The 24,883-nt window shown below is 35.5% G+C and overlaps 1 protein-coding gene across 5 annotated transcripts in view; it reads right to left on the bottom strand.

Annotated features, from left to right (window-relative positions):
- LOC126688719 (TNF receptor-associated factor homolog 1a) overlaps positions 1–14,221 on the bottom strand; it is a 41,576-nt gene extending 27,355 nt beyond the window's left edge. Inside the window, exons 1-10 of one of the 5 annotated variants that reach the window (XM_050383511.1) lie at positions 14,060–14,221; positions 13,033–13,254; positions 10,731–10,842; positions 9,068–9,156; positions 8,905–8,973; positions 8,693–8,822; positions 6,400–6,558; positions 5,652–6,000; positions 5,013–5,125; positions 4,304–4,331 (exon numbers count right to left, since the gene is read on the bottom strand). In XM_050383511.1, coding sequence (XP_050239468.1) covers positions 4,304–4,331; positions 5,013–5,125; positions 5,652–6,000; positions 6,400–6,558; positions 8,693–8,822; positions 8,905–8,973; positions 9,068–9,156; positions 10,731–10,842; positions 13,033–13,210 — 1,227 coding nt within the window. In that variant the 5' untranslated portion in view covers positions 13,211–13,254; positions 14,060–14,221. Of the gene's footprint in view, positions 1–4,028; positions 4,332–5,012; positions 5,126–5,651; positions 6,001–6,399; positions 6,559–8,692; positions 8,823–8,904; positions 8,974–9,067; positions 9,157–10,730; positions 10,843–13,032; positions 13,255–14,059 lie in introns of those variants that run through there. The other 4 variants (XM_050383513.1, XM_050383508.1, XM_050383510.1 and 1 more) reach the window with 4 other exon arrangements.
- Positions 14,222–24,883: the final 10,662 nt, after the last annotated feature.

Here is a 24,883-nt window from a genome sequence, read left to right as displayed (position 1 = left end):
CAAGTGAGCAAATTATTCAACAAAAGACCTATTCAAATAAATAAATAAATAAAATAAGAATACCTAATTTTTCAAATTTGTAATTTGTTCAACCCCTTATATAAAGATAATCTCCAATTTCATTTTTCCTTAAAAAGGGTATCAAGAGAAATATTGTGGTCATGAGTTCTCCTTGGCGGTGCCAATAGTTATGCTCTTTTTGGCTTTGCGGTGGCAAGAATTCTGCTTTTCTTGACTACTCAACTTATAGTTGTAGCAAATATCATTCGTCTCTCTCTCTATCTCTCCATTTTTTTTCTTTTATCATTTTAGACTTTCTCTCACTTTATTACTCTCATCTTAGCATTCTCAGTACTCATTTTATCTCATATCAATTTTTTTCTCTCTCTTTGTTAGTAGAAAATCTTGTGATACTTCATGTATTTTTGTGTGATTTTTTTTGTGAACTTAATTATCAAGTTATCTTTTATTAAATTTTGTGTAATTTGAATTATTTAGTAACCCTCCTAAAAAAAATTCCTAGAGCAACCATTGTCCTCACTTCACTATTTGATTCATAGCATGAAACTACAAAACGCCACTCCATCAAAGCATAAACCAAACTATAGAATAAAAATGTTGCTCCTTTGCCGTTGCTAAAGCTTCAGCAATAAGCTTGGGTATTCAAGCTGCGTGCAGGGAGGGACTAACCAATGTCATCATGGAAAGGGATTCCTTGGAGTGTATTCTTAGGCTAGTAAATGATAAAAGAGTAATATCTTCTACCTTGCCCGAGTTTTGTTTCGTCTGGACTAGAAGAGAAGCCAAAAGTACTGCCCATGCTCTTGCAAAAGGGGCTCTTGTAGTTTTGTAGGCTCCGTTCCTTGGGGGAAACTTGTCATTTAGTGTACGTTTGGATTGTCATTTTTAGCAAATCCGTGCATCTGCGTTTTTTTTTTGGGTCCATGGATACTGTTCACAGACCAACAAAAGTCAACAAAACACAGTTTTCTCTCTCTCTCTCTCTTTGGGTCCCACAATTCACACATTTAAAAATTATTTTGCTGTAGCGTTTTCAACAAATAAACGGTATCCAAACACACCCTTAATATTATTTTAGCAACCATATCGTTAATTGCCAAATTTTTGAAATATTTTAGCAAACTAGCATCTCGAGCCTTAGAGGCTCGAGTTCAGTGAAGAAAATTGAGTTTTAGAGACTCGAGTTCCAAGCTGATGTGGAAAAATAATCCACATGGAACCCGAGTCTCTAAGACTCGAGTTCCATAGAGCTTACAAAGTAAGCATACAGAGTAAGATTACAAAGAAGAAGTAGAAGAAGAAGAAGACCCATTGCAGGAACAAGCTCATACCCCAGCATGCACAAACCCATGGCAGGAACTCAAGTCTTTAGAGACTCAAGTTCCATGTGGATTTTTTCTTCCACATCAAACTGCCACAACTTGAAACTCGAGGCTCAGAAATTCAAGTTTCAGAGCCTCAAAATGCTAGTTTGCAAAATAGTTTTGCAAACTTGACAACTAAATAAATTGTTCTAAAAATAATGTTAAATAGTAAATTTTCTCCTGTTCCTTGTGCTGTATGTCCCCAATTTGTGCTTGATGTTTTAAGGGGGACTACTGTTTGTAGCCTCGTTGTTGTTTTTAATGAATCCTTTCGAGTATCAAAGAAAAAAGAAGAAGAGAGAAACCACGATGTCCCTAAATTTAGCTTTATGAACACAACACGGCATAGGCAAGGAGTTATGGGCATTTGGCGGTATACAATAATCAATTCCATTACAACTTTTTTACACGTTAGTTCTGACTTAAAGGTTTGAACAGTCAGATAATTCAATTAAAACTAATCAAACTACTGAACTCTTCTCCAATTTCCAAATATTTACTTTGTCTTGTTGGGCTGTATAGAAATGTTAGGGTACAGATACGTACTGACCCAATCAAGTGGGTACAGAACACAAACCCAGCCAATCTAGTGGCCAGTGGGTATTCAACAATCACTACAAAATTATCATTCAAACCAATTAATATTCAATTTCTCAGCGTTGCATAATTAAACCAAGATTTAAGGTACTTTATTAGGAACAAAAAATTTGTGGCAAATTTAAAATCTCCTAAAATACTGTATTGGGTTATGTTGAAAACTCTTTTTAAATCTTAAATACATTTGCATGCAACAATACAACTTGCATGATATATCACCCAATATAGGAAAAACTAATCATTAATATTAATTAAGGTGTTTGGTTTGAACATCACTCATAACTTAGTTTTCATAAGGCATAACTCAAACTCAATTTCCATAACTCATATCTCTAACTCTACTTTTTCACTCACTCTAGAAAATATTTGTTTGGTTTCATATCTTTAATTGCATATCTCATATCTCTAACAGACGCTGCTGAAGCTTAGAGGAATTTATGGAAAGGTGTTTGGAAACTCAAAGTTTCGGAAAAGATAAAACACTTCCTATGGAAGTCCTGTACCAACTCGTTACCCACAAAGGATAATCTGATGAAAAGAACCATCTTACAAGAGAACGTATGTCACCTCTGCTCCGTTCATCCTGAGGATGTCAAGCATGCTCTGTGGGGTTGCTCTAAGGTCCGACAGGTATGGCAAAGGTGTTTTGGTTGGTTAGTTAACACTCAAGATGAGGAAGGCTCCTTATCAGACCTGGTTCAATTAGCCCAGACCAAGCCACGCCTGTTTCCACTGTTTGCAGTCACAGCGTGGACGATATGGCATCACCGGAATAAGTCCCGTCTCCAAGCAGCCACGCTACCTCTGGACAGACTTGCTGACTTCGCAGAAAAATATCTGCAAATTTATGCAGAGAGGAATGTAAAGCAAATGCCACCCATGAGAAGTGTAGCATCAGCAGTTCGTTGGAGCCCACCATGCGGAAATCAAGTGAAAATAAACTTTGATGGTGCTCTGTTTGGAGAGTCGGACTGCACAGGAATTGGTGTGGTGATTCGAAACTCGGAGGGTGTGGTAATGGCTGCCCTATCTGAAAAAATTGTGAAGCCACAAGCAGCGGAATTGGTAGAGATTTTGGCTGCTCAACGTGCAGTGCTTTTTACTAGAGAATCGGGTTTCTACAATCCAGTTTTTGAAGGGGACTCGTCTACTGTTATCAAGTCCCTTCAGGATAGGATTGTGTCTCACGCCCAGGGAAGCCATATTTTAAAAGACATTTTGTCTCACTTAAACGCTTTTCAGAGTTGTTCCTTCTCTCATATTGGCAGGCAAGGAAATGCAGTAGCGCATGGCTTAGCCTAGAGAGCTAGATTATCTTACCCCCAGAGGTCTAGATGGAGTCTGTTCCTCCAGATATCTCTTCTTTTGTACGGTTCGACCTTCAGGTTTAGTTTTATTGATAAATTATTTTCTTTCTCAAAAAAAAAAAAAAAAAAAAAAAAAATTGCATATCTCATGTCCAAAACTCAAATAATGCAAAAAATGGTGGGACCCACTTAAAAAACAGAAGATGCTTGTAATGCAAAAATAAAATAAAATAAAGAGTTAGTTCCCAACTGTCACATACTGGTTTGATTTGACAATACACTCACGCAAGTCCCACTATGACTGAGTTATTTACAATAGTGCCATTGAAACACTTAACTCAAAATTTGGAATCATCCAAATCTCTCAGTAATTCAAACTCAAAATTTTGAGTTTGGAGTTAAGGAAACTCAACTCAAAAATCAATCCAAATGTTTTCGGTGGGACCCATGGTTTTTGAGTTTTGGATAATGAAAACTAAGTTATATAGGCAGGTACGATATGCTAGCTTGTTGCACAACCGTGTTGACCATCCAAAAAATAAAGGATCCTAAGCATAAGCAGTCAACTAGGCATAAGCAGTCAAGTTAAAAATCTGGTTAAAGCGTATTCCCCATATAATTAAGCACTTACATTTTGTTAATTTTTTAAACATTATTCATTACAAGGGATTAGCTTTTTTCCTTTTTTTTCCTATTTTTTTTTTGATAGGTAATAAGGGATTAGCTATATTGAAACCACTTCTACAGAGAAATAAATGTCACTGCATTGACAAACATTAACTGTAATGTCATCGTTTTTCCAGTAGAAAAGCATTGAACCATTGAAGTCGCAAAACTCATATTCAATTGACCAAACTCTCTGGAGATTTAAGTTGTTTAAAAATATTAAAACCTTGTTTTCTCTGATTTCTTTTCCTCCTCAGCTGCTCCACGTTTTGCCTTCTGCTCACTTTCAGCAAGCCAAGATTCCTCTTATTCACGGATGAGCTCCTCCTGCTTCTTCAATGCAACAGCTTCCTGGTAGGCAACCTCAATTTTATTGCTGCATGTGGGGGGAAAAAAAACTTAGGGTATATACAGGAACAGACAAGCAAGTAAACAAGTTTGGTGCCCAATGGATTAGATCATCAAATAATTTACTCCCTTAGTACCAGAAATTCCAGTTTGGGCTATCCCAAAATAAATGAAACTTTCCAAAAGAAAATGTTTAAATTTCTATACTACGTTGTCTTTTTCAAAAAAGCAAACAAGATTCATATTAAAACCCATGCCACCTATTATAAAACAAAGACATTTCATGAAGATCACTATATCTTTTATCTTTGCATTAAAAACCTAGCAATTTCAAATGTCATATTTAGGGATATAGAGGGAGTAGTCGATAGATATTTTCCATTATGACCCATTAGAGTGCATTCCATCAGTAAGAACAAAGTATGTCTAGGCATAAAACCATGACAAGTTTCATTCTATAGCTCAATTAAAACATAAAATTGAAAATAAAACAAAAAGGACAACAAAAGTGGATACTGCAAAATAATACCCTCATTTTCAGGAATAGAATGGCCAATGTGTAAGACACCAAAAAAAGTTTCAAATATTTTGAGTTTGCAATCCTATTTCACCTCAGGAGAGGATCCCCTCCAATTGAGGATTCATAGAAGCAATAGTACAGTTTTTCGTTATTGGTAAACAAGAAATAGTTTAGCATCAAACGAACAACCTGAAAATATGGGCAAGCACAAATATCTCCACAGTTCTGCGACCCAATTCTGTAAGACGCCTTTCATCACGCTCAATAGAATCTTTGTTGAAGTCCTCTCCAGAGTTTCCATCCTGCAAATAAAGGTAAAAGGTAGCTCAGCCATCCAAAGAGTTTTTTTTTTTTTTTTTTTTTTTTTTTTTTAATTAGTAACGAGAAAATTTTGTTGAAAGAAAAAAACAAACCAAGTACAGCAGGGGCGTACATAGGAAGCAATATAATAAAAAGGTTAGTGGGTGATGGAATTCTTGTGGTCAATACTTCATTTTTTTTTTTTGGTACTCTTGGAAACTCTAGTACTTTTCACTTCTGTTCTTCATTTTCTCTTAATAAATTATAGCTTTACAATACAAAAAGGTTATAGAGTGGGTGATCATGAAAATATCAAAACAATCTCTAATACTCGTTTTCTTCACTCTATCTCTATGCAGGGTTATAAATTATTAGTTTATATTTACACAGGGAGAATGAGAAGAGAAAGATATTAATTGCAAAAGAAAACCAGAACCTGCCCAACGTTCAAGTTCATAGTAATCAGCCATACACAACTCCACAATTTCTATAAAAGTTTTGACACAAAAAATAGTTTCAGAAACTCACCTTTGTACGATTCTGTGGACCCTTCTCATCTTTCGGAGGCAACAGATCCATGGCAGCCCTCTCAAGTAACAATAAGACATCATCAACTAATACAAACACGTCTTTGTCCACACGAACAATGGGGGCCGGCATTTCTTCAGCCTCCAACAATTTCAACCTCCCTTTCTTAGAAATAGTCTGGCCTTCAAGTGCCTTTAATCCACTATATAAGGAATCCATTACCAAAGTAGATGTGACTTCCTTTTCTATAAAGAAGTGCTTCACAACTACTTTTAGAATCACATCTGTCTTCTCCCTGGACATTCGACGCTTAGCATTTTGGTCAATTCCCAACCAGAACGCACGGAAACTGCAACAATTAAAATAAAAAATAAAAAAAATTTAGACTGAACAGAAATGTAACTAAAGTTGATAATTAATAACCACCACAACATAAAGCATTACCCAGGGAAGGGGATCAATAATAGTATTAAGTTAGACTTTAAATGTTTTCAAAAAAACAAGAAGACATATATACATATGCCAAAACACACAGCAGATGCAACACGATGGCATATCCATCGGCATACAAACCAAATGATCATTTCCTAAGAAATCCTAAAGAAAAAAAATGTGCGTGTGCGTGTGCATGTGTGTGTGTGTGTGTGTGTGTGTGTGTGTGTATATATATCCTCCAAAACTGACTTGTTGAGTAATGACTGATAACCAGAGTTCTAGACTATATTTGATGAAGGCAAACGCACAATACCTTGACCACCTAGCTTTATCATCTATTAACTTCCCAAGCTTGCTTCTTCTTTCCTCCACAAATCGCCGGCAAATCTGTTCCACATTTGTTAGATATACCCTAACAAGTTCTCTCCTATACTGACAATCAAGGCAACGAAAAGGCCTGTCTGCCCTCTCCCTACAAACCAGAAGCAAAAAAGAAATGCTTATAAATATGAACAACTGCAGCAAATTAAACATAGAAGGTAATACAATTATACAACACACCCACACAATTACACCTCGAAATCCACAGTAAAGCATACAAGTTTCTTTTTTTCTTTTTCTTTTTTGATAGATCACAGTAAAGCAAACAAGTTTCTAAAGGGAAATGACTCGGGTCAAAACTCATAGTACAATCAGGAAGAAATCCCAGTGAAAGATACCACCTTCCAGATCAACTTAGATGAAAGATGCATGCAAAATCAGTGGTAGACTTTATAATGATAGATATACTTCAATAATAACACCAAAAGAAAAGCTTCAAGACTTCCAGAATGCATCAGCTTCGAATTAAGTATATTTCACTCACAATTGTGCATGCATAATGTCTAGTTTATACTAATTTATTGCCATGGGAAGGTGATGCATAATCATAGAAGGCACACTAAGCAAATCAAATATACAAAATGAATGAATTAAAGATGTGCAACTGCCATGTGGAAGCATTGGTTGGTCATGCGAAGAGTGAGATAGTTATATGCCTTGTAATTCTCCGTAAGTATTCAGTTCATTTAATATTTAACCCCTCTCCACTTAAGCATAATACAGAGACGATTGATGGCAAAAAATAAAAAAAGGAGACATCCCACAAGTTCATTTGTTCAAATGACTTGCAATAACATGACCCCAATTGCCTATAAAAACTCAAAAATGATCCCATATCAAGCTAACGCACAGCAAAAGAGAGAAGTTACTATTTCCAAACAAAGCTCTGTTTGGTTTGTATTTATAGAAATTATTTTGAAAAACAACAAGAAAATTTTTTTTTTTTTTAAATAATTCATTAGTTTCAATTAATTGGGGGGGGGGGGGGGATTTAAAGATGTCTCCGTTGAAAAGGCTCTTGGCAACAAAAAACTGTACTTTAAAAATTAAAATAATAACAATAATTGTTTTCTCCACTAAAAAATTGTTTCGCAATGTGTTTTTTCCTGGTTCCCCCCCCCCCCCCCCCCCCCCAAACCATCACAATCAGCACCACTCAAACCATACAACGCGTTCCAGTCCAAATGGTAGAGCAGTACCAGCATCTTCGACTCTCAGCAAAGAAATTTGCAGAAATTGACTGACCCAGAATGATGGGCCAAGTGTGAGCTCTCCGACACCACCACAGAAGAACAAGGCCATCCATTGTTTTCTTGACCTCTAAGGCCACCATGCACGGCTACAGCCAAAACATCCACCAATCAGCAGCACAACATAGACAGTAACCCAAGCACCTATCAGCATCACACCATACAAATCTGGCCAGACTGACCCACACACCCAGGCCCCTGTGAACCATCCCAACCACTGCATTCTGCATCTAAGAAGACCACCCAAAACAACCCACCTCAACCACTAGATCCAAAAGGACCACCCAAGTCACAGTGACGCATCCCAAAACAAGCCTCTAATGTGCATGGCCATCTTGGCCAAAAAAGACACCATTCTCAAACAGATATGGGATAAATGAAACAAAGGAGGGAGCTCAGGTAGATGAGAAGGCGGACAAAAGGAAAACCCATTTGATAATCCAGGGTTGCAACCCACAACCTAGAGGACATATTACGCCATATCAATGAAGAGGTTAAGTGGGTTCAACATGAACGGCAATGACAGATTAAGGTGGGTTCGACACAATTGACAATGGGCAACCTGATTGCTGAAAGAAGAATAAGTCAAATGGTAGAAGAAAGGATTTCAAGGCCAGTGGCAATTTTATTTACAAAATTACCGCATCTTCTTATCTTAAAAAGAGAACCAATATTTGAAAACATCAAACAAACTTCAGCAAGTGTTTTCTTTTTCCCTTCTTTTCTTTTTTTGATTTTAAAGTCAGAAAAAAAAAATAAAAAATAAAAATAAAAAACCTTAATAACTTTAAACAGGGCATGCATACATTACAATGCCAGAGTTAACAAATAAGGAATACTATCCTAAAAAGAATCGTCTGCAATATCAGAATTTTATAAATAAGTATAAATACCAATCACAATGTCAGAAAATGAAACATTGTTGATCAAACGCTAATGGGCAAAAGATTCACGAATCTATCAATTATAGCACACCTGATAACTTGAACTTGAGCCTTTATTATAAGAGTGTCGGCATCAATAAACCCATCTGACATTTTTGTCAGCTCCATGAATTTTTTCCACCCCCAGTCATGCTCTTTCTTGCAGAATCGGTGCAATGTATCTGCAAAATTTTCACTTACTCACTTGCACTGACGAAAAGAATAAAAACTCCACACAACTAATCCAGTAATTAACCAACCAACCAGAATATTTAGATTTCTTCGGATCTTTATTAACAACAGCTATAGTGAACTGTGCAAAATGGTTCCAGCCTGTTTCACAACCAAAAGGAAGCTACATGATTACAACCACACAACCAAGAATAGCAATCACCAGAAAATTCCAAACTTTTTAAATATATCAAACCTGGAAGAAGTTTGTCATGATTAGCAACACACAGAAACAAAGAGAGATGATGGTCGACATCACATTCTTGGGGATAAATTAAAATGTACCTGCCATAAACAGCAGAATGCTTAGGTCAAGAAGACTAAACTGTCTGACAATATTAATGTAACTAAGAGTTTTGCAATATATGTTCTATATTTACTGTATTTACCAAACCCTACAAATCGTAGAAACTAGCAAGGACACGGATGCATTTATCATTGTTCAATACTAATTCACATTACTGAGGATGAAGACTTTTGAAAAATGAACATGTGATGTAGCTTCATTGTGATAGGTACAAATAATAATGTGATATATCTACATCAAGTAGTACAAATCATCTACATCCAAAATCAGGCATTTCATTCTAGCATGCATATTAATTAAGATTAAAAGAAAAGGGAAAAAAAAAAAACCAATTTACAAATAGGTAGAAATTATCCACTAGTGACATTATTATAATTAAACAATCGTTCTCTGTGATTAATAGTAAAAATTGGAGTATGTATAGAAGGATTTCAATTTTACCACTAAGGCTTCATTTGGTTGGAGGGGTGGAAAAGCGGAGGGACGGCAAATTTTTTTGTTTGATTGGGATGAAAAATGAGAGGATAAAAAAAAGAGTTTATATAAATTTACTCATATGCCCTTATTAAAAAAAAACTATGCCAAACTTATTATAATAAATAAATAAAATAAAATAAAAAGGAAACACCAATCAAAAAAAGCAATCACCCAAGTTTATTGAAAAAAAAAAAAACCATACCCAGTAAAAAAAACAAACAAACACAATCACATTAAGATCCAGTACTCCAGTTAACCACCCCACCCCCAAAAAAAAAAAAAATTAAATAGTAGAACCAAACGACCAAACCCAAAAAAGAGAAGCAGCAGTAGTTTCACCCTCAGGGAAAAAAAAACAAAACAAATATACGTATATGTGTGTGTGTGTGTGTGTGTGTATATATATATATACAGCCAAAAAGTGAGAAGAGCAGTAGTTCAGTCATTTGACTGCAAAATACTCTTCTCCTCCCCCTCCAAATTGGAGAGATTCAATTTTTTGTGGGCCAAGGGAGAAAATGCTTGGGCCCCCCCCAAAATCCCTGCCCTTTTCTCTCCCAACCAAATAACACAAAAAATCATTCTCTCCTATTTTCTCCTCCCCTTTTTCCATCCTCCCCTAAATCTCCCCAACCAAACAAGCTCTAAGATTCATTACTTTTAATTTACTTATCAAAAAAAAAAAGGATTCATTACTTTTAATGAATGATAAGTTGCATGCAATGTGAGGTACAAATGTTCTCAAAGTATCTCTCCCCATTAGACTAGAGGTTAGAATTTACACAAGCATATAAAGGAAATTAAGTAAAAAAATTCAAATGAGTTTCAGAGACGATGAAACTGCCTGAGGCATGTGAATGTGAATGTGAAGTATGTAGTAATATGCATAAAACGTACATATAAAGTACAGAAACATAACTTATCAAACAAAACAAGTACATTAACATATCTATAAATGCTTATATACATATATGCAAATTCATAGTATATTTCCGTGCATATTTGTACAATTCAAAATTATATGAAGAAAACTAAGTAAAAAAGTATGACAAATAACGTATTCAAGAGCTCGTACCATTTGTAGCCGTCAACCTCAAATTGATTACTACGAAGTTCTCTTTTGTTGATCTCTGAAAATTTTTCTATCCTCCACGTATATTTTCCATATAGTTCAGAAGGTTTTGGCCCTATAAAAACGTAACATATTTGTGAACAATTAATTATATAATGGTTTGATTGGAGAAAAGAACAAGACGAAGTAATCACTAACTCTAGTAAGATGGCTAAACAACAACTATTTGACAAATAAACCTAATATTCACTAGATAGCATCACCAACTTTATCAATAGTATTTTAGTAATAGCAAAACTTAGATATAGTACCTTAGGTACCCCACTTAAATTATTCTATCTTTCTAATTAATTATCTCAACAAACAGCATTTAAAACTAACATCCTACTGTTTCCTGTTTCTTTCTTCTTTTTTCTTCCCTTGACCCATGAGAGAACCTGATCGGTCATTGGCTGTGGGGCACTGAATGAGGGCACTGAAGGTGCTGTGGAAAAGGCAGAGCAGAGGTGCGCCACCTAGCACAGCCGTGGTAATCAAAGGTGAGGGTTATGGTGTGGGATTGGCCAATAGGTGCAGGTCTTTGGGGTGTAGGGTGTGTTTGGATAGAACTTATTTTGCTGAAACTGAAAACTGAAAACTGAAAACACTGTAGCAAAATAATTTTTAAATGTGTGAATAGTACTGTGGGACCCATTTTTAATGAAAAAATTGATAAAAAATGAAATTTGTGGGTCCGTGAACAGTGCACATATGCACTGTTCACTGCAGAAAGTCAGCTTTTGCGGTTACTGTTCAATGAACAGTAACCGCAATACCCAAAACGCGTGAAAACCAAAAAAAAAAAAAAAAAAAAAAGGAACAAACGCAGACGCAAACGGAAGAAACGTGGATCCAAACATTGCCGTAGTCTATGGTGATTTGTTTCCAGGATGAAGAGTTGGGTCAGCCATTGGAGTTGCAATTTACAAAAGGATTTTTTTTTTTTGGGGGGGGGGGGGGGGGGGGTTGTGGGGGGAGGGGAAGGAGAAGCAATTTGCAGGGCCATGAATCTCACTATTCTCTAGGAATATTTTTCCACAAATTTTATACAATTGAAAAAACAAAAAATAGAGAGATTATTCAACGCCATTTTCTGAGTTATTTATCTAGACAGATGGAAATAATTTAAAAGGAGTACCTAAAGTACCATATCTAAGTTTTTCCGTTTTAGTAATAAATAATAATTGAATTGGATGTGTATTGTGAGTAATATGCTTCAGCAAAGACAGCTAAAACCAACCAAAAAAATATATAAAGTATAAGGCTACGAGAGGCCTCACACAAGAAAAATGACAGTTCATAAATGAAATATCTTCATCTCAAGATTTTTTTTTTTTTTTTTTTTTTGGATTGGTAAGTTAAGCGCACACACTGTGGGTTCTGAACCCATACCTTACCCTTCATCCCATTATTAAGGGAGTAGAAAGTGCCATTTGAGCTAAAATCAAGAAGCAAGCAAACACAATCTTCTCATAATACTCTTAAAGTGATGGTTTACATCTTCATTCTAGGAAAAAACTTTAAAATAAGACCAGTAGTACAAGTTTTAGAAACCCTGGGAGAAGCATCATGCAGTACGATTTTTTTTATATCACAGTTTGAAGATATAGGTAAAAAGTTCCTTGCTTATTTCTCATAATATTAGAAGAAGTTTGAAGATTTATAACTGCAGTGAAAAAGTGTGCAAAATAAATTACACAAAAGAAAAACAGGAAAAATCATTAAAAAAAAGTTTTACATGGCTATGTCACTGTATTGGACGCCCAAACTACATTTTTGATGTACAACAGTTCCTTCATAAGTATTGTTAAAGTACAACAATAATGTAGAATGGAAGACAGGGTACTTGCGCACACCAATACAGGTAAAAAGACAAGCAAAAAGCTCTTCCATAACATGAAGGGGAGGGGAAAAGAAGAAGAAATCATACAACACGCAGAAAGTGTTGGGTAAGTTTGTCAAGGATATAAGCTATAAGAATGTGTTAGATAAATAATATAAACACTTTCTAAGTGTCCACATTTAGGATAGCTTAAATTCTTGGCTGATTTGGCTTAAAAAATAAGTTGTATAAAAGTACAGTTGTACCTAAAAAAAAAAAGAGGCCTTAAATAGCCGTATATAAGTTGGCCTGAAAAATAAGCCAGTTTATAAGCTTAAACAAACAGACCCTAACAACGGTAGACCAAATGCTTGACCATTTCTGGTCGTTTGTATATGTAGATATAGTTGAGGGGAAAAGGGTGTAACGGGACAAAACACATACCTCCATCATTATCATCATCAGTTTCCCAATCAGGAGGCGAAGTCGATGGGGTTCCATTTTCCACCTGCTCAGAAGACTGCCATTTCGCCAATGCTTCCCCGGACTGACAACGCTGCCCACTTGAAAATCCCTCCGTGGACCTTCCCACCCCAGACTCCTCACTTGCAGTGCCAGCCATTTCCCACTTCAAAACTCCTTCCTCAACACTCCTGAATTTACTCACTACAGAATAAGAAAGCCAACAATAGAACAGTCAATATTGCATCTCAAACCACACTTTGCATGACAACAACATAACAGAAAACCCGGACCAAAATTACTTGTATATGCCCGAGGCTCATGAATTGCCAATTCTACAGTACAAAAAACTTAAAAAATCATTCTTTGTCGTTGCTGGGAATGTAGTAAAACAAAAGAATTGAAACTGAATTAATAAATTTTCCACAAACTGGGACATTAAAGAACCAAAACCTTCACTCCAAAGATCCTAAAAGAACCGTTTGGCTCAGATTTTTGTTAGCTCTTTCTTTTTCCCAAACCCCAACACAGCTTCAAAGCATGATAATTTTTTTATAAAAAAAAAAAAAAAAAAAAAAAAAAAACTTCAGTTTCTTTCTACTTTCCTCAATTTTCTCGACAACCAAACAAACCCCAACATTTCACAATACTCTAAGCCAAAAACCCAACCCCGAGAAAAACCAAATAACAGTAAACCCCAAATTCAAAAATAGAAAAAAATAACTGCAAAAAAATCAAACACAATAAAAACAAAATCAAATTAAACGGTCAATGAAATTAACCCCCAAAACCCTAAAAAAAAAAACAAAAACAAAAAACAAAACCATCTAGCCGCACCCAATTGCATAAAAAACCACAACAATCCGAACCCAAAGATCGTACATAAATATTCCCCAAATAAAAATCCCGATCAAATTCAGACCTTGTGACGCCAACAAAAATTTTAAAAATAAGACATGGAAAATGAAATTGAGAAGGGCAATCGCATAGATCGTATGCGTATACGAACCTGGAAATCGAAGTCCAGAGCTTTGTCAATGGCCAATAAGATGCTCTGAGATTTTTGAGAGAGAGATAGGTCGAAGGAGCAGCACAGAGAGATAGAAGAGAGAGACAGAGAGAGCAAAGACGGAACCCAAAAAACAAAATGGTATTTATTTTATTTTATTTTTTTGGTATTAAATAAAAAACATATTTTTTAATTAAAATTTATTTTTATTTGTCGGAAGAAAGAAAGAGAGAATAGGTTTTTGGCCTTTTTTGGAAATGTTCCTTTTTACACTCTATAAAGAAAAAAACTGGAAGCTTTAAAAATAAATTTAAATTATTTATTTCAATTTTATATTTATATTTATAAAATATTTTACTTAAAACCTAAAAAATTTATATTTTTAAATTTGTAAAAAATGAAAAATGTAAGAGAGGGTTTGGTGACGTTATATATAAAAATATAGGGCCGGTGACAAGTGTGGGGCGTGCAGGGGTGAAAAGAAAAGATTTATGCATGACCGAGGAAGCCTTTAGGGCTCTATAGTAGATTATTGCCTACGCACATTGTGGGGCCACTTTTTTTTTTTTTTTTTTTGTGTTAATGTTTTGGGTGCTAGGGCTTTGTGATGATGGAGAAGGCCCAATGATAAATACTAGATGGGTTTTCCAAGGCATATTTGGAAGGGCTTAGGGATATGGATTTAGGTTATGGGTGGCTGAAATGCAAACATATCTACTTGGATTTGGGTCAACTATGAAAACACCCTGCGAAGTTTCAATTATTCCTTTTAACTATAGCGAAAATATTATTTTGATCCTTATATTTTGGGATTACAGTCAATTTGGTCTTTATATTTTAATAGCAGTCAATTAGGTCCCTATTATTTTCAAGTTACAGTCAATTTGATCTCTACCATTAACTTACTAACAGAAAATGTTTATGTGGCTAAAGGTGTTCATTGTTGGCACACTTGAAGCTTATGTGGCATGTAAAATAGTAAAATGAATTTTTTTAATTAAAAAAACTCAAAATTCCCTATTATTTATCTTAAATTTTATTGTGATTCAAACACTAATTGACTGGAAAATGAACCAAAACCATAAACCCATAACCAATGGAACTTAATACAAACACAGGATTCACAAACCCATAAATACATAGAATTTTAGCATAACCCACCTTCTAAAGTACCCAAACCCACAATCAATGGAACTCAAAAAACCTAGAAACCATACCCAAAAACAAACAACCACCATAAACGTTTTGAAAATCAACCAACAAACCAAGCCCATAGTAAACCATAATCACGGAAACTGAGAGGAAAGAACCAAGACCCATCACCATTCGTGGCAATGGTGGTCAACGGCCAAAGAGAGAGGGGGTAAGGCCAAAATATTAGAGAGGAAGATTTGGGTTTGAGAACCACCGTATCTAGTGCTGGTGGACGGAGGCAACGAGCTTAAGGAGAGGTGGCTGATGTGCATTGACAATAGCTTAATTTTGCATATTTATATCATTGTTAGAAAGCATTATCATACTTATTTTGAGTTAATTCATGCATTTTATATTTAGTTTTGGAATAATGCTGAATAATCAATTTTGTGCTTAATTGAATCTTATTGCACGAATTTGTCTTTTGTAGGAGAATGGAATTAAATAAGTGGATTTGTGCAAAGTAGAAAGCTAATGGACTTTACTTTCGCAAGGGCCATGATGAAGATGAAGAAGACCAACCCAATTAAATTTAAGTCCAATTGGAGCAAGTAATCAAAGTAAATTTGCACCAAATCCAAGTCCAATTTGGATTAGGATTTGAGCCTGCACATCAGTTAGTATTTTTGGGCGTAAATTTCGGCTCAGATGTCCAATCGAGATTATTCAAGTTAGGCTGGAAAGTTAACTTAAAGGGCTACAACTTTTTAGTTTACCAAAAGTCCTAATTCTGACGTTAAATGGGTCAAAATAGTTAGTTAAGTAAAGCCTAAAAAATTAGGATTTTATCCAAACAGGAATTCATCTTGTAATAGGATTTCTTGACTTATTTAAAGGCTCTTTATGGATAAATTCAAAGAGGCTAGTGCTAGGGCTGGGATGCAAAACAGAAAATTGGAGCAAGAGACAGAAATTTATAATTAGGGTTAAGGATGAAACTTTGTTAAGGATTATTAGTATTATTTATGTGATTTGATTTTTCCCACAATATTTGTTCTTTAATGATTTAAATTGTTCTTGTTTCAAATCAATTGACTAATATGAGATTCTAGATTTAAGTTCAATCATGTTTTTCTCGTGATTTAGGATTTGTCTTAATTAATTGAATGCTTTGTTTATTATTTCTTGATTTTAAAATTGGATATCTCTTGTGGTTTGTTTGGCTACAGATACAATTGATGATTTGGTTTTATACCTAGGAAGCGAAGAAAAACATGTTTTAGATATTTAAATAGAAGTTTTAATGATAATGTTCTCCATGGTTGCAAGATTGATTTCTAGATTATCATGTAGTGGTTGGCAAAATTAATGATCGTAAATATATGTTGATAAGAATTAACAAGGTGGATTATAAAACCTTAATTAATTCATTTCTCTAAATTGTTTATATCTCTTTACTGCTTTATATTATATCCTTGCTTAGTTTAATTATTTGTTTAGTTTATTTAATTAAAAAAAAAAAACCAAATTTTATTAAACTAGATCAAGATTAATTTGGTTACGATTTGATTAATTTTCCTACATTCATTCAAGTCCCTATGGGTTTGACCTCATTCTTATCAAATTATACTTCGGTACGGTTCGTACACTTGCGAGTACTTTAAGATTTCAAAATAGTGGCCATGGGTTTTATCCATTTTGCATGTCCGGATCTGTTCTTTCTTTTACCTTCTTTTTACCTTCTTCATCTCTATTGTTCTGTTCTTTCTTTTCTGGTGCCACTATTACTCTTTCCTTTTAATTTTTCTTCGTTTTAAAAATTGTTTGTTCGGTTTTGAACGTGAGGCTGATTTTGCTGTTTGTGTGAATTTGTTGAAATGCTTAAGCTAATTTTGATTTTAAAAGTGAAAGCTAAATTCTACAGTGGCGAGTTGTTTCCACTTTCCATTGCTATTTTACACTTTGGTTTTAGTTTAGTTTAGCATAAATTTTGATTTTGTTGTTTTCTCTTTTTGACGTGACTTAAAAAAAAAATTAAATTACTAACATGGCATTTTTAATACTATTCTAACGCCATGTAAGTTTCAAGTGTGCCAGTAATGCATACCGTTAGCCACATAAGCATTTTCTGTTAGTGAGTTAACAGTAAGGACTAAATTGACTGTAACTTGAAAATAACAAAGATCAAATTGACTGTTGCCAAAATGTAAGGACCAAATTGACTGTAATCCCAAAACATAGGGACTAAAAGAGTGTTTTAGCCTGTAACTATTTAAAGTTTTATATCTGCCAAGTTGAATTATAAAACTAACTTTCATGTGTCCAATGGCACAAATCAATTGGTGGGTTTTCTTAATATGGTCACATCAGGTCCCGTGATTTTTCCATCTTAAGAGCTAACAGAAGTTAGTCTCAAGAGTTACTTTGATGGATATGGAAACCCCAAAGGAGTGTTTTACAACTAAGGCTACGTTTGGTTCAATGTAAAATGATTTCAAAGTGTAAAATATTTTCAAGTGAAAATATTTTTCATAAATGAAAATGATTTCAAGTGTTTGGTTGTGTTTCTGAAAATTCTCTGGAAAACACATTTTCTCAGCTTCCAAACAAATATTATAATAGGAAATCTGAATATATAAACCAAATCAACAATAAAACATAACAAACAAACAAAAATTCAGTCTTTCTCAAATATAAGCACCGATCGTGAGAGAGGGAGAGGGAGAGGGAGAGATAGATTGAGAGAAAGAGAGAGGTAAAGGACCATAGATTTGTGAGTGGGTCTGAAGGAGGTGAGATGGGTGGGTGGGTCTGACAGTGGTGAGATCGGTAGGTGGGTCTGATAACGGTGAGATCGGTGGGTGGGTCTGAAGGAGGCGACGGCGACAAGATTGGTTTGTAGATCAGAGATCGTGGGTGGGTCTGATAGCTTCTTGGCTTTGGTTGGTCAGAGGGAAAGAGAGAGGAAGAGAGAAGAGAAAGCTTCCTTGACCAGTGATGTAGATCTGTGGCAAAGATGATGACGGTCTGGTGAGGCTGAGGCTGAGGCATGAACCTATGGCACGATCAGACCGGCGAAGGTTGGGTTGTCTTCTTCACTTTCCCTTCTAGCTCTCTCTTTGTCTTCGGGTGTGTGAGCCCGCGTGGAGGGGACGACGACGGTGATCTAACCGGCGAGGATGTGCTTGGGAATCACTTTAGGTGGAGTGTGCTTGAGCTCTCTCTCTCACTCTTTCTCTTCGAGTGTGTTTTTTGGAAATTCATTGAAGGTAAAATAAGAGTGTAAACGATTTTACAGCCAAAGGGTCTTATTTTCCGATCAACGTGTACCGTATTTTCCGTTTGACCATATTTTCCATAGGTACCAAACACCCACAAGGGTGTAAAATAATTTCCTAAAACCATTTTTAGGTAAAACAAACGCAGCCTAACCCAAACATTAAGGGGGTTTTGTTGCATTTTAGCCTAAATTCAAACTAGAGAAATGGGCGTTCATTTTTAGGTGACTCGATGTGATAGGGAGTGACATGAGACTATAATTTAACTCATTTTCTAAATGGTAAACCCAAATCGGTTCAAAGTCCACACCATTATTTTTTTTTTTTTTTTTTTTTTTTGTTTAAACCTTTTCTAAGGTTTTGGCTAGGTTCAATGTTCTATCCAGTTTAAGTAGTATTATCATGTTGGACAATTCAAGATATGTGATGTCAAGTTACCTTTTATATCCTCAAAGTATATGTGTTGATATCAATTTGTACCTATATGGTCCATTTTTCCTAATTAAATTATCCAAGGAATTTGCACTAGCCTTCTGGCTGGCTCACGTTCCATGTGTTCACAAGGGCCCGTAAAATTCACTAGAGTAGCCGTTATTATTATTATTATTATTTTTTTTTAACTTTACTTTCTTTTGAATTTTTGAGAAGTCAATCAGAATTTCTAGAGTTGTTTGTCATTGTATTGTCATATTCAACTTGAATTTCCTTTGTAATCTCAAATTGAGAAATCGGCTCATCATTTTTTTGTTCTTTTCTTCAATAGCAATAGACATAATGTTTTTAAAGAATTTGGTAGAAAAATACAGTTTATGCCTTTATGGCCATTGTCGAGCTATACGGTTCTATTTTCAATGTAAGAATACGAATTATATTTTCTAAATCTCCACTAGATCTTTATCAATTGTTTTTTTTTTCCTTAAATGTTCTTATTCCTTGAAATCTTGTGAAGAAGTTGCAAACTAAAATTGCAAAAAGATTAGAAATATTGTTCAATGAAAATAGAAAATGACCACAAAAACAAAAAGGAACAATACGACCCCGTATGTTAAGATGCAAACAAATATAAAGGACTACAGGAAAAAATGTTCCTATTTTTTAATTCAATAGTTAGAGGGGAGAAATTTTAATCTTAAATGTTTTCATTGAAAACACTAGAAATTATCGATTAAGCTACAAGGCTCTAAGCAAAAAACGGTACCTTGTTTAGACTAATCATTTTTACATGCATTTGCCATTATGAAAGTCCTAAAAATATTTAACATGTAGTGTTAGTTCAAAACTAAAGTAACCATTCATATAAAATGAATAATGTTGGTGGCGATTCTATGGATTTTTTTTAGAGTGGTCAATAAGAAATTTAAATTATACAAAATCTAATAAAATTGATTGATAAGAGGTAAAGTAAGAACTAAAAATGCTGAAATGAGAGTAATAAAGTAAGAAAGAGTTTAAAATGATAGTAGAAAAGAGAGGAAAAAAAAAAAAAATATATATATATATATATATAGAGAGAGAGAGAGAGAGAGAGAGGCGGATGATATTTGCTACCATTACGAAACAAGTCACCAAAGAGAGCCAAATTATTGCGACTGTAAAGTCAAAGAGAGCATAACTATCAACATCACCAAAGAGAACTCATGAACGCAATATTTCTCTTGGTACATTTTTTAAGGAAAAATTAAATTACAGATTATTTTTATGTAATGGGTTTAACGAGTTACAAATTTGAATGATTAGAATTTTTTTTTTTTTTTTTTTTTTTGTTAATAAGTTTTTTTGTTGGATAATTTGTTAACTTGCTGTTTGGCTAGTATTGTTTTTGTTTAGGTTATTTTTGTTGTTATTTGGGTTAATTTTTATTGTTGTTACCTAAGCCTTTTTTTTTTAGTTTAAGGGGTTACGGATTATGTTTGGGGGCATAATTATTTTTAGAGTAATTCTATGTCCACAACATTTTCTTAACAAATCTTATATAACAAATTGTTATTGGTGGGTAAAAAAATGAGGTTAGTATTGGACCCAAATAGAATTAGTAACATCTTACCACATAGGACTTGTTGTGAAATTATTGTGAAAATGTTTTGAGTATAGCATTACTTTTATTTTTGTTGAATCCAAATTCATGTGATTCTCAAGTAAGAGTGTTTAACATTTTAATTATGGTGATCAAAATATATTATTATTTTTTTTTTTTTTGCAAGTGTGTGTGTATATATATACATTTTTTAGCAAATCAGGGTGATCCTGTAATCACTTTAACATAAATGTGGAGCCACCACTGAATAGCATGTATGTAACAAATAATAAAAAAATTTTAAAATAATAATAATAAATAAATAAACCCTAGTATCTACACAATAATGGATAAATAACCAATTAAAGAAATTACATGTTGGGGAATATAGGGGAAATCAATGGAAATAACAAAGAACATATTGGCTTATAGGTACTATAGGGTCCTTGGGCCCAGGAGTTCATTATCTACCCGTATATTGGGCCTGTGGCCCAAGCTGAGAACAAGGATCTACCCGAGGGGAAGAAGTCTTCGTCAGAAGAGACTGTGTTGATGAATAAAAAGGTGGGATTTGGTCATAATAGCTCAAGAGAGTATGCTAAGGATGAAAGTGTCTTCGGCTAGGCAAAGCCAAGGTCCTAAGAGATGGTTATCAGCAAGAGTGACGATCCCGCAAATTCAGTTGGAGCAAACAAGCATTGCAAAGACATCAGATAAGGAGGAGTCCCAAAATATCTTAGGTGAAAGTTGCTGTCTCCGCATTAAATGCACTGCAGCTAACTCTCTGGCCGCATTAATGTGGAGGTGATGCCTGAACAGTGGATTTCAGCCTTACAGCTGCTACATAAGGACTTATGGGGAGTGCTAATGGGACAAATATCCAAACCAACCGTCTAGAATGCACGTGAAAGGTGGAGATGAAAGGGAAAGACAGTATAAGAGGAGAAGGAGTGAGTGAGAAAGGGGAGGGGAAAAAAGGAGAAAAGAAACACTGTAGCAATTGAGAATCAAACTTGTAACTTTACCTAAAAGCATTATAAAAATACCAGTGTCCTCGGCGAAGGCCGAGGACGTTTTTTTTTTTCAGCATACACTTGTGTATTTTCATTCTTTTGACATCAAACCTACCTAACTTGTTGTTCGGCTAACTAAAGCCCAGTTTTTCTAACTCATTCTCTACAAATTCATTGTTTTAGGCTTTTTGGGCCTAAGTCCATTCATACTTTGGGCTTGGATCTCGAATCTGATCCTTACAAGTACGAATGAATCATTATCTTTAAGATGATATTTACCCCACTTGAATAAGTTTGCTAAAGGGTTGTGGTCATATTATTTTCAAAATACACAAGGATTCTACAAATTGCAAACTAGGAGAATATTGTGAATTTTCACAAAAATGTGTACAAAATCTTGAAAAACAAACAAACAAGCAAAAAACTCAAGCTAAATATGGAAGTCTATTCATAAACAATGAAGAGTTGTCATTGTAAATGTACCCTTGGAAGGTCACCTAAGTTGGGGCAAGCACTCTAAAACATTGCCAAAACAATTACTAGCCATTATGGACTCAAAAGCCATCATTTACCTCTTCTTTTTACAAAAATTATTAGAACACACTTTTACTGCAATTGTCTCGCTCAAGTGAATTACCCTTCTCACACACGAGCGAGAATATCTTGTTAAGCAAGCTCTTTAAAAATTGAAATTTCATTTAGAACCTAAAAGTTCACATGTATTTCAATAGCCCCCCCCCCCCCCCCCTCTTCCTTCAAACAAGATCAAGTCCAAAAGTTCGCTTGTACCTTTGCTTGTCCCTTTCTCAATTAAAGGCCTTCACTCGGGCAAGAAGCAACCTTGCTCGAGCGAGATCTTTAATCTCAATTTTTTTCTTCTTTCAATCATTATTCATCCTTTTACTCTTTAGGTAGGATGCATACGATAACCTACATGTATATACATATATATACAACAAACCTACATGTATATACATGTATATACAACAATTCCCAGTTGGGTTTTAATATTTATATGCAATTTGGTTGACAGTTTGTAATGCATAATAGAAGGTATCATTCAGCTTAAATCTCCCCACAACATAGTAATCCATATGCATTGTCTCCCTATAAACAAATCATTCTCCATCACTTCTTCTACTTGTAAGCCATCAAAACTACTCTCTCATTAGATCCTTAGTTGAATGTTGGATGTCTTCATTGAAAAAAAAGAAGGGGAGGGGGTGGGGGGGTGGGGGGGGGATGAAAAGGCATCTATATGCATTATCTCCCTATAAACACATCATTCTCCATCACTTCTTCCACCTATAAGTCATCAAAACTATTCTCTCATATGATCCTTAGTTGAACCATGGACGTTTTCAATGAAAATAGCAAGAGGTGCTAATTGAAATACAATACTCTAGGCATCCAATCTTGTTTTTTAATTCTCTATTTTGGGGTTACTAACTGTGATCTGTCACAAGATTTCATCATTCATCATGGGTGAATATAAAATTTTAGAGATAATTACACATTACCCCTATTTGGTTTGGCATATTTGCACATTGTCTACTCATAGTTTAAAAAGCATGACGTTGCCTTCCTAAGATTAACTATAGTATACAATCGTAACCCAACTCTGTGTCCACCCTTCAAAACAAGGGTCAATATTTCTCTTAGTCTTTTCCTATTTTTTGTCTCTTCACTCTACATATGCTAATCTATTTTCTCTCTCTCTTTTTGTTCCTCACGCAGGGGCAACTCCACGTTTATGTCAGGATGATCACAGGACTACCCTGACTTGCAAAAAAATGTATATATGTACTTGCAAAAAAGAAAATTACTAAACCAACCTATTTGACCACCCTAGCTTAAGAATCACAAGAATTTGGGTTCAACATAAATAACCTATTGTCCATCGTTGGCCTCTATGGTAGAATCAGTCGGGGGCTTGAGAGGCGGCGGTTTACCCTGTGGCGGATGTCAGCGATTCGAGTCCCTTATCTGCAACTCGTGAACTTAGCCAATACAAAGCTATATGATAGCACCCAATTTTTCTGATTCGGCAATTCGATCTATGATTTCTCATTCATGGACATTGATAAGATCCTTCCATTTAGTAGCACCTTAGGATGGCATAGCCTTAAAGTTAAGGGCGAGGATCAAATGAGGAAAGGCTTACGGTGAGGCACCCAGAGACGAGGAAGGGCGTAGTAAGCAACAAAATGCTTTAGGGAGTTGAAAATAAGTGTAGATCCGAAGATTCTCGAATAAGTCAACCTTTCGAATTGCTGCTAAATCCATGGGTAGGCAAGAGACAACCTGGCGAACTGAAACATATTAGTAGCTAGAGGAAAATAAAGCAAAAGTGATTCCCATAGTAGCGGTGAGCGAAATGGGAGCAGCCGAAACCGTGAAAACGAGGAGTTGTGGGAGAGCAATACAAGTGTCGTGTTGCTAGGCAAAGTGGTGGAGTGCTGTACCCTAGATGGCGAGAGTCCAGTAGCCAAAAGCATCACTAGCTTACGCTCCCTTCGTCACCCCAGAATGAAAGGGGCGATCTCGTAGTTCTTGGTCTGTGAAGATACGTTGTTAGGTGCTCCATTTTACTTTCCCATTGAGGCCGAACCTAAACCAGTGCTCGAGAGATAGTTGTCCATATACTGATAAGGGATGTATGGATTCTTGAGAAGAGAGGAGCCGTGGTAGTCCCGCCCGGATCCCACGATTGAATAGAAAGTTTGATCTACATTGGATCACACCTAAATCGCCATATCTATCCTCCTAAGGAGAAGTTTGGTTTCAAACCCCGGTTCGAACAAGAGAAGTACGCCATGCTAATGTGCCTTGGATGATTCACATCTCAGGGTCAGGCGCTAATGAGCACATTAAACTATCCATGTGGCTAAGAGCCCTCACAACCCAGGCACAATGACACAATTATTAGGGGCACGCTCTACCACTGAGCTAATAGCTCGTCGTGCGGGCCTCTCGCCGGGGCTCGCTATGCCAAAAGCAAAAGAAAGCCCATCCCTCTCTTTCCTTTTTTACGTTCCCATGTCCCTCCTGTGTGGCAACATGAGGGCAACAAAAAGGGGATCCTATCAACTTGTTCCGACTTAGGAAAATAAGCTCATGAGCTTGGTCTTACTTCACCATCGAGAAACGAAAGAAGACTTCCATCTCCAAGTTTAACCCAGATGTAGCTTGCTTCTTTTTGGGTGTGAAGTAGTGTCAAACCAAAATACCCAACAAGCGTTAGCTCTCCCTAAAAAGGAGGTGATCGAGCTGCACCTTCCAGTACGACTATCTTGTTACGACTTCACTCTAGTCACTAGCCCTGCCCTCGGCATCCCCCTTCTTGTGGTTAAGGTAACGACTTTGAGCATGGCCAGCTCTCATA

Source organism: Quercus robur, chromosome 6 (genome assembly GCF_932294415.1).
Source record: "Quercus robur chromosome 6, dhQueRobu3.1, whole genome shotgun sequence".
NCBI lineage: Eukaryota > Viridiplantae > Streptophyta > Magnoliopsida > Fagales > Fagaceae > Quercus > Quercus robur.
Note: the sequence above shows the minus strand (reverse complement) of the source record. Positions and strands in the feature narration are given on the sequence as shown.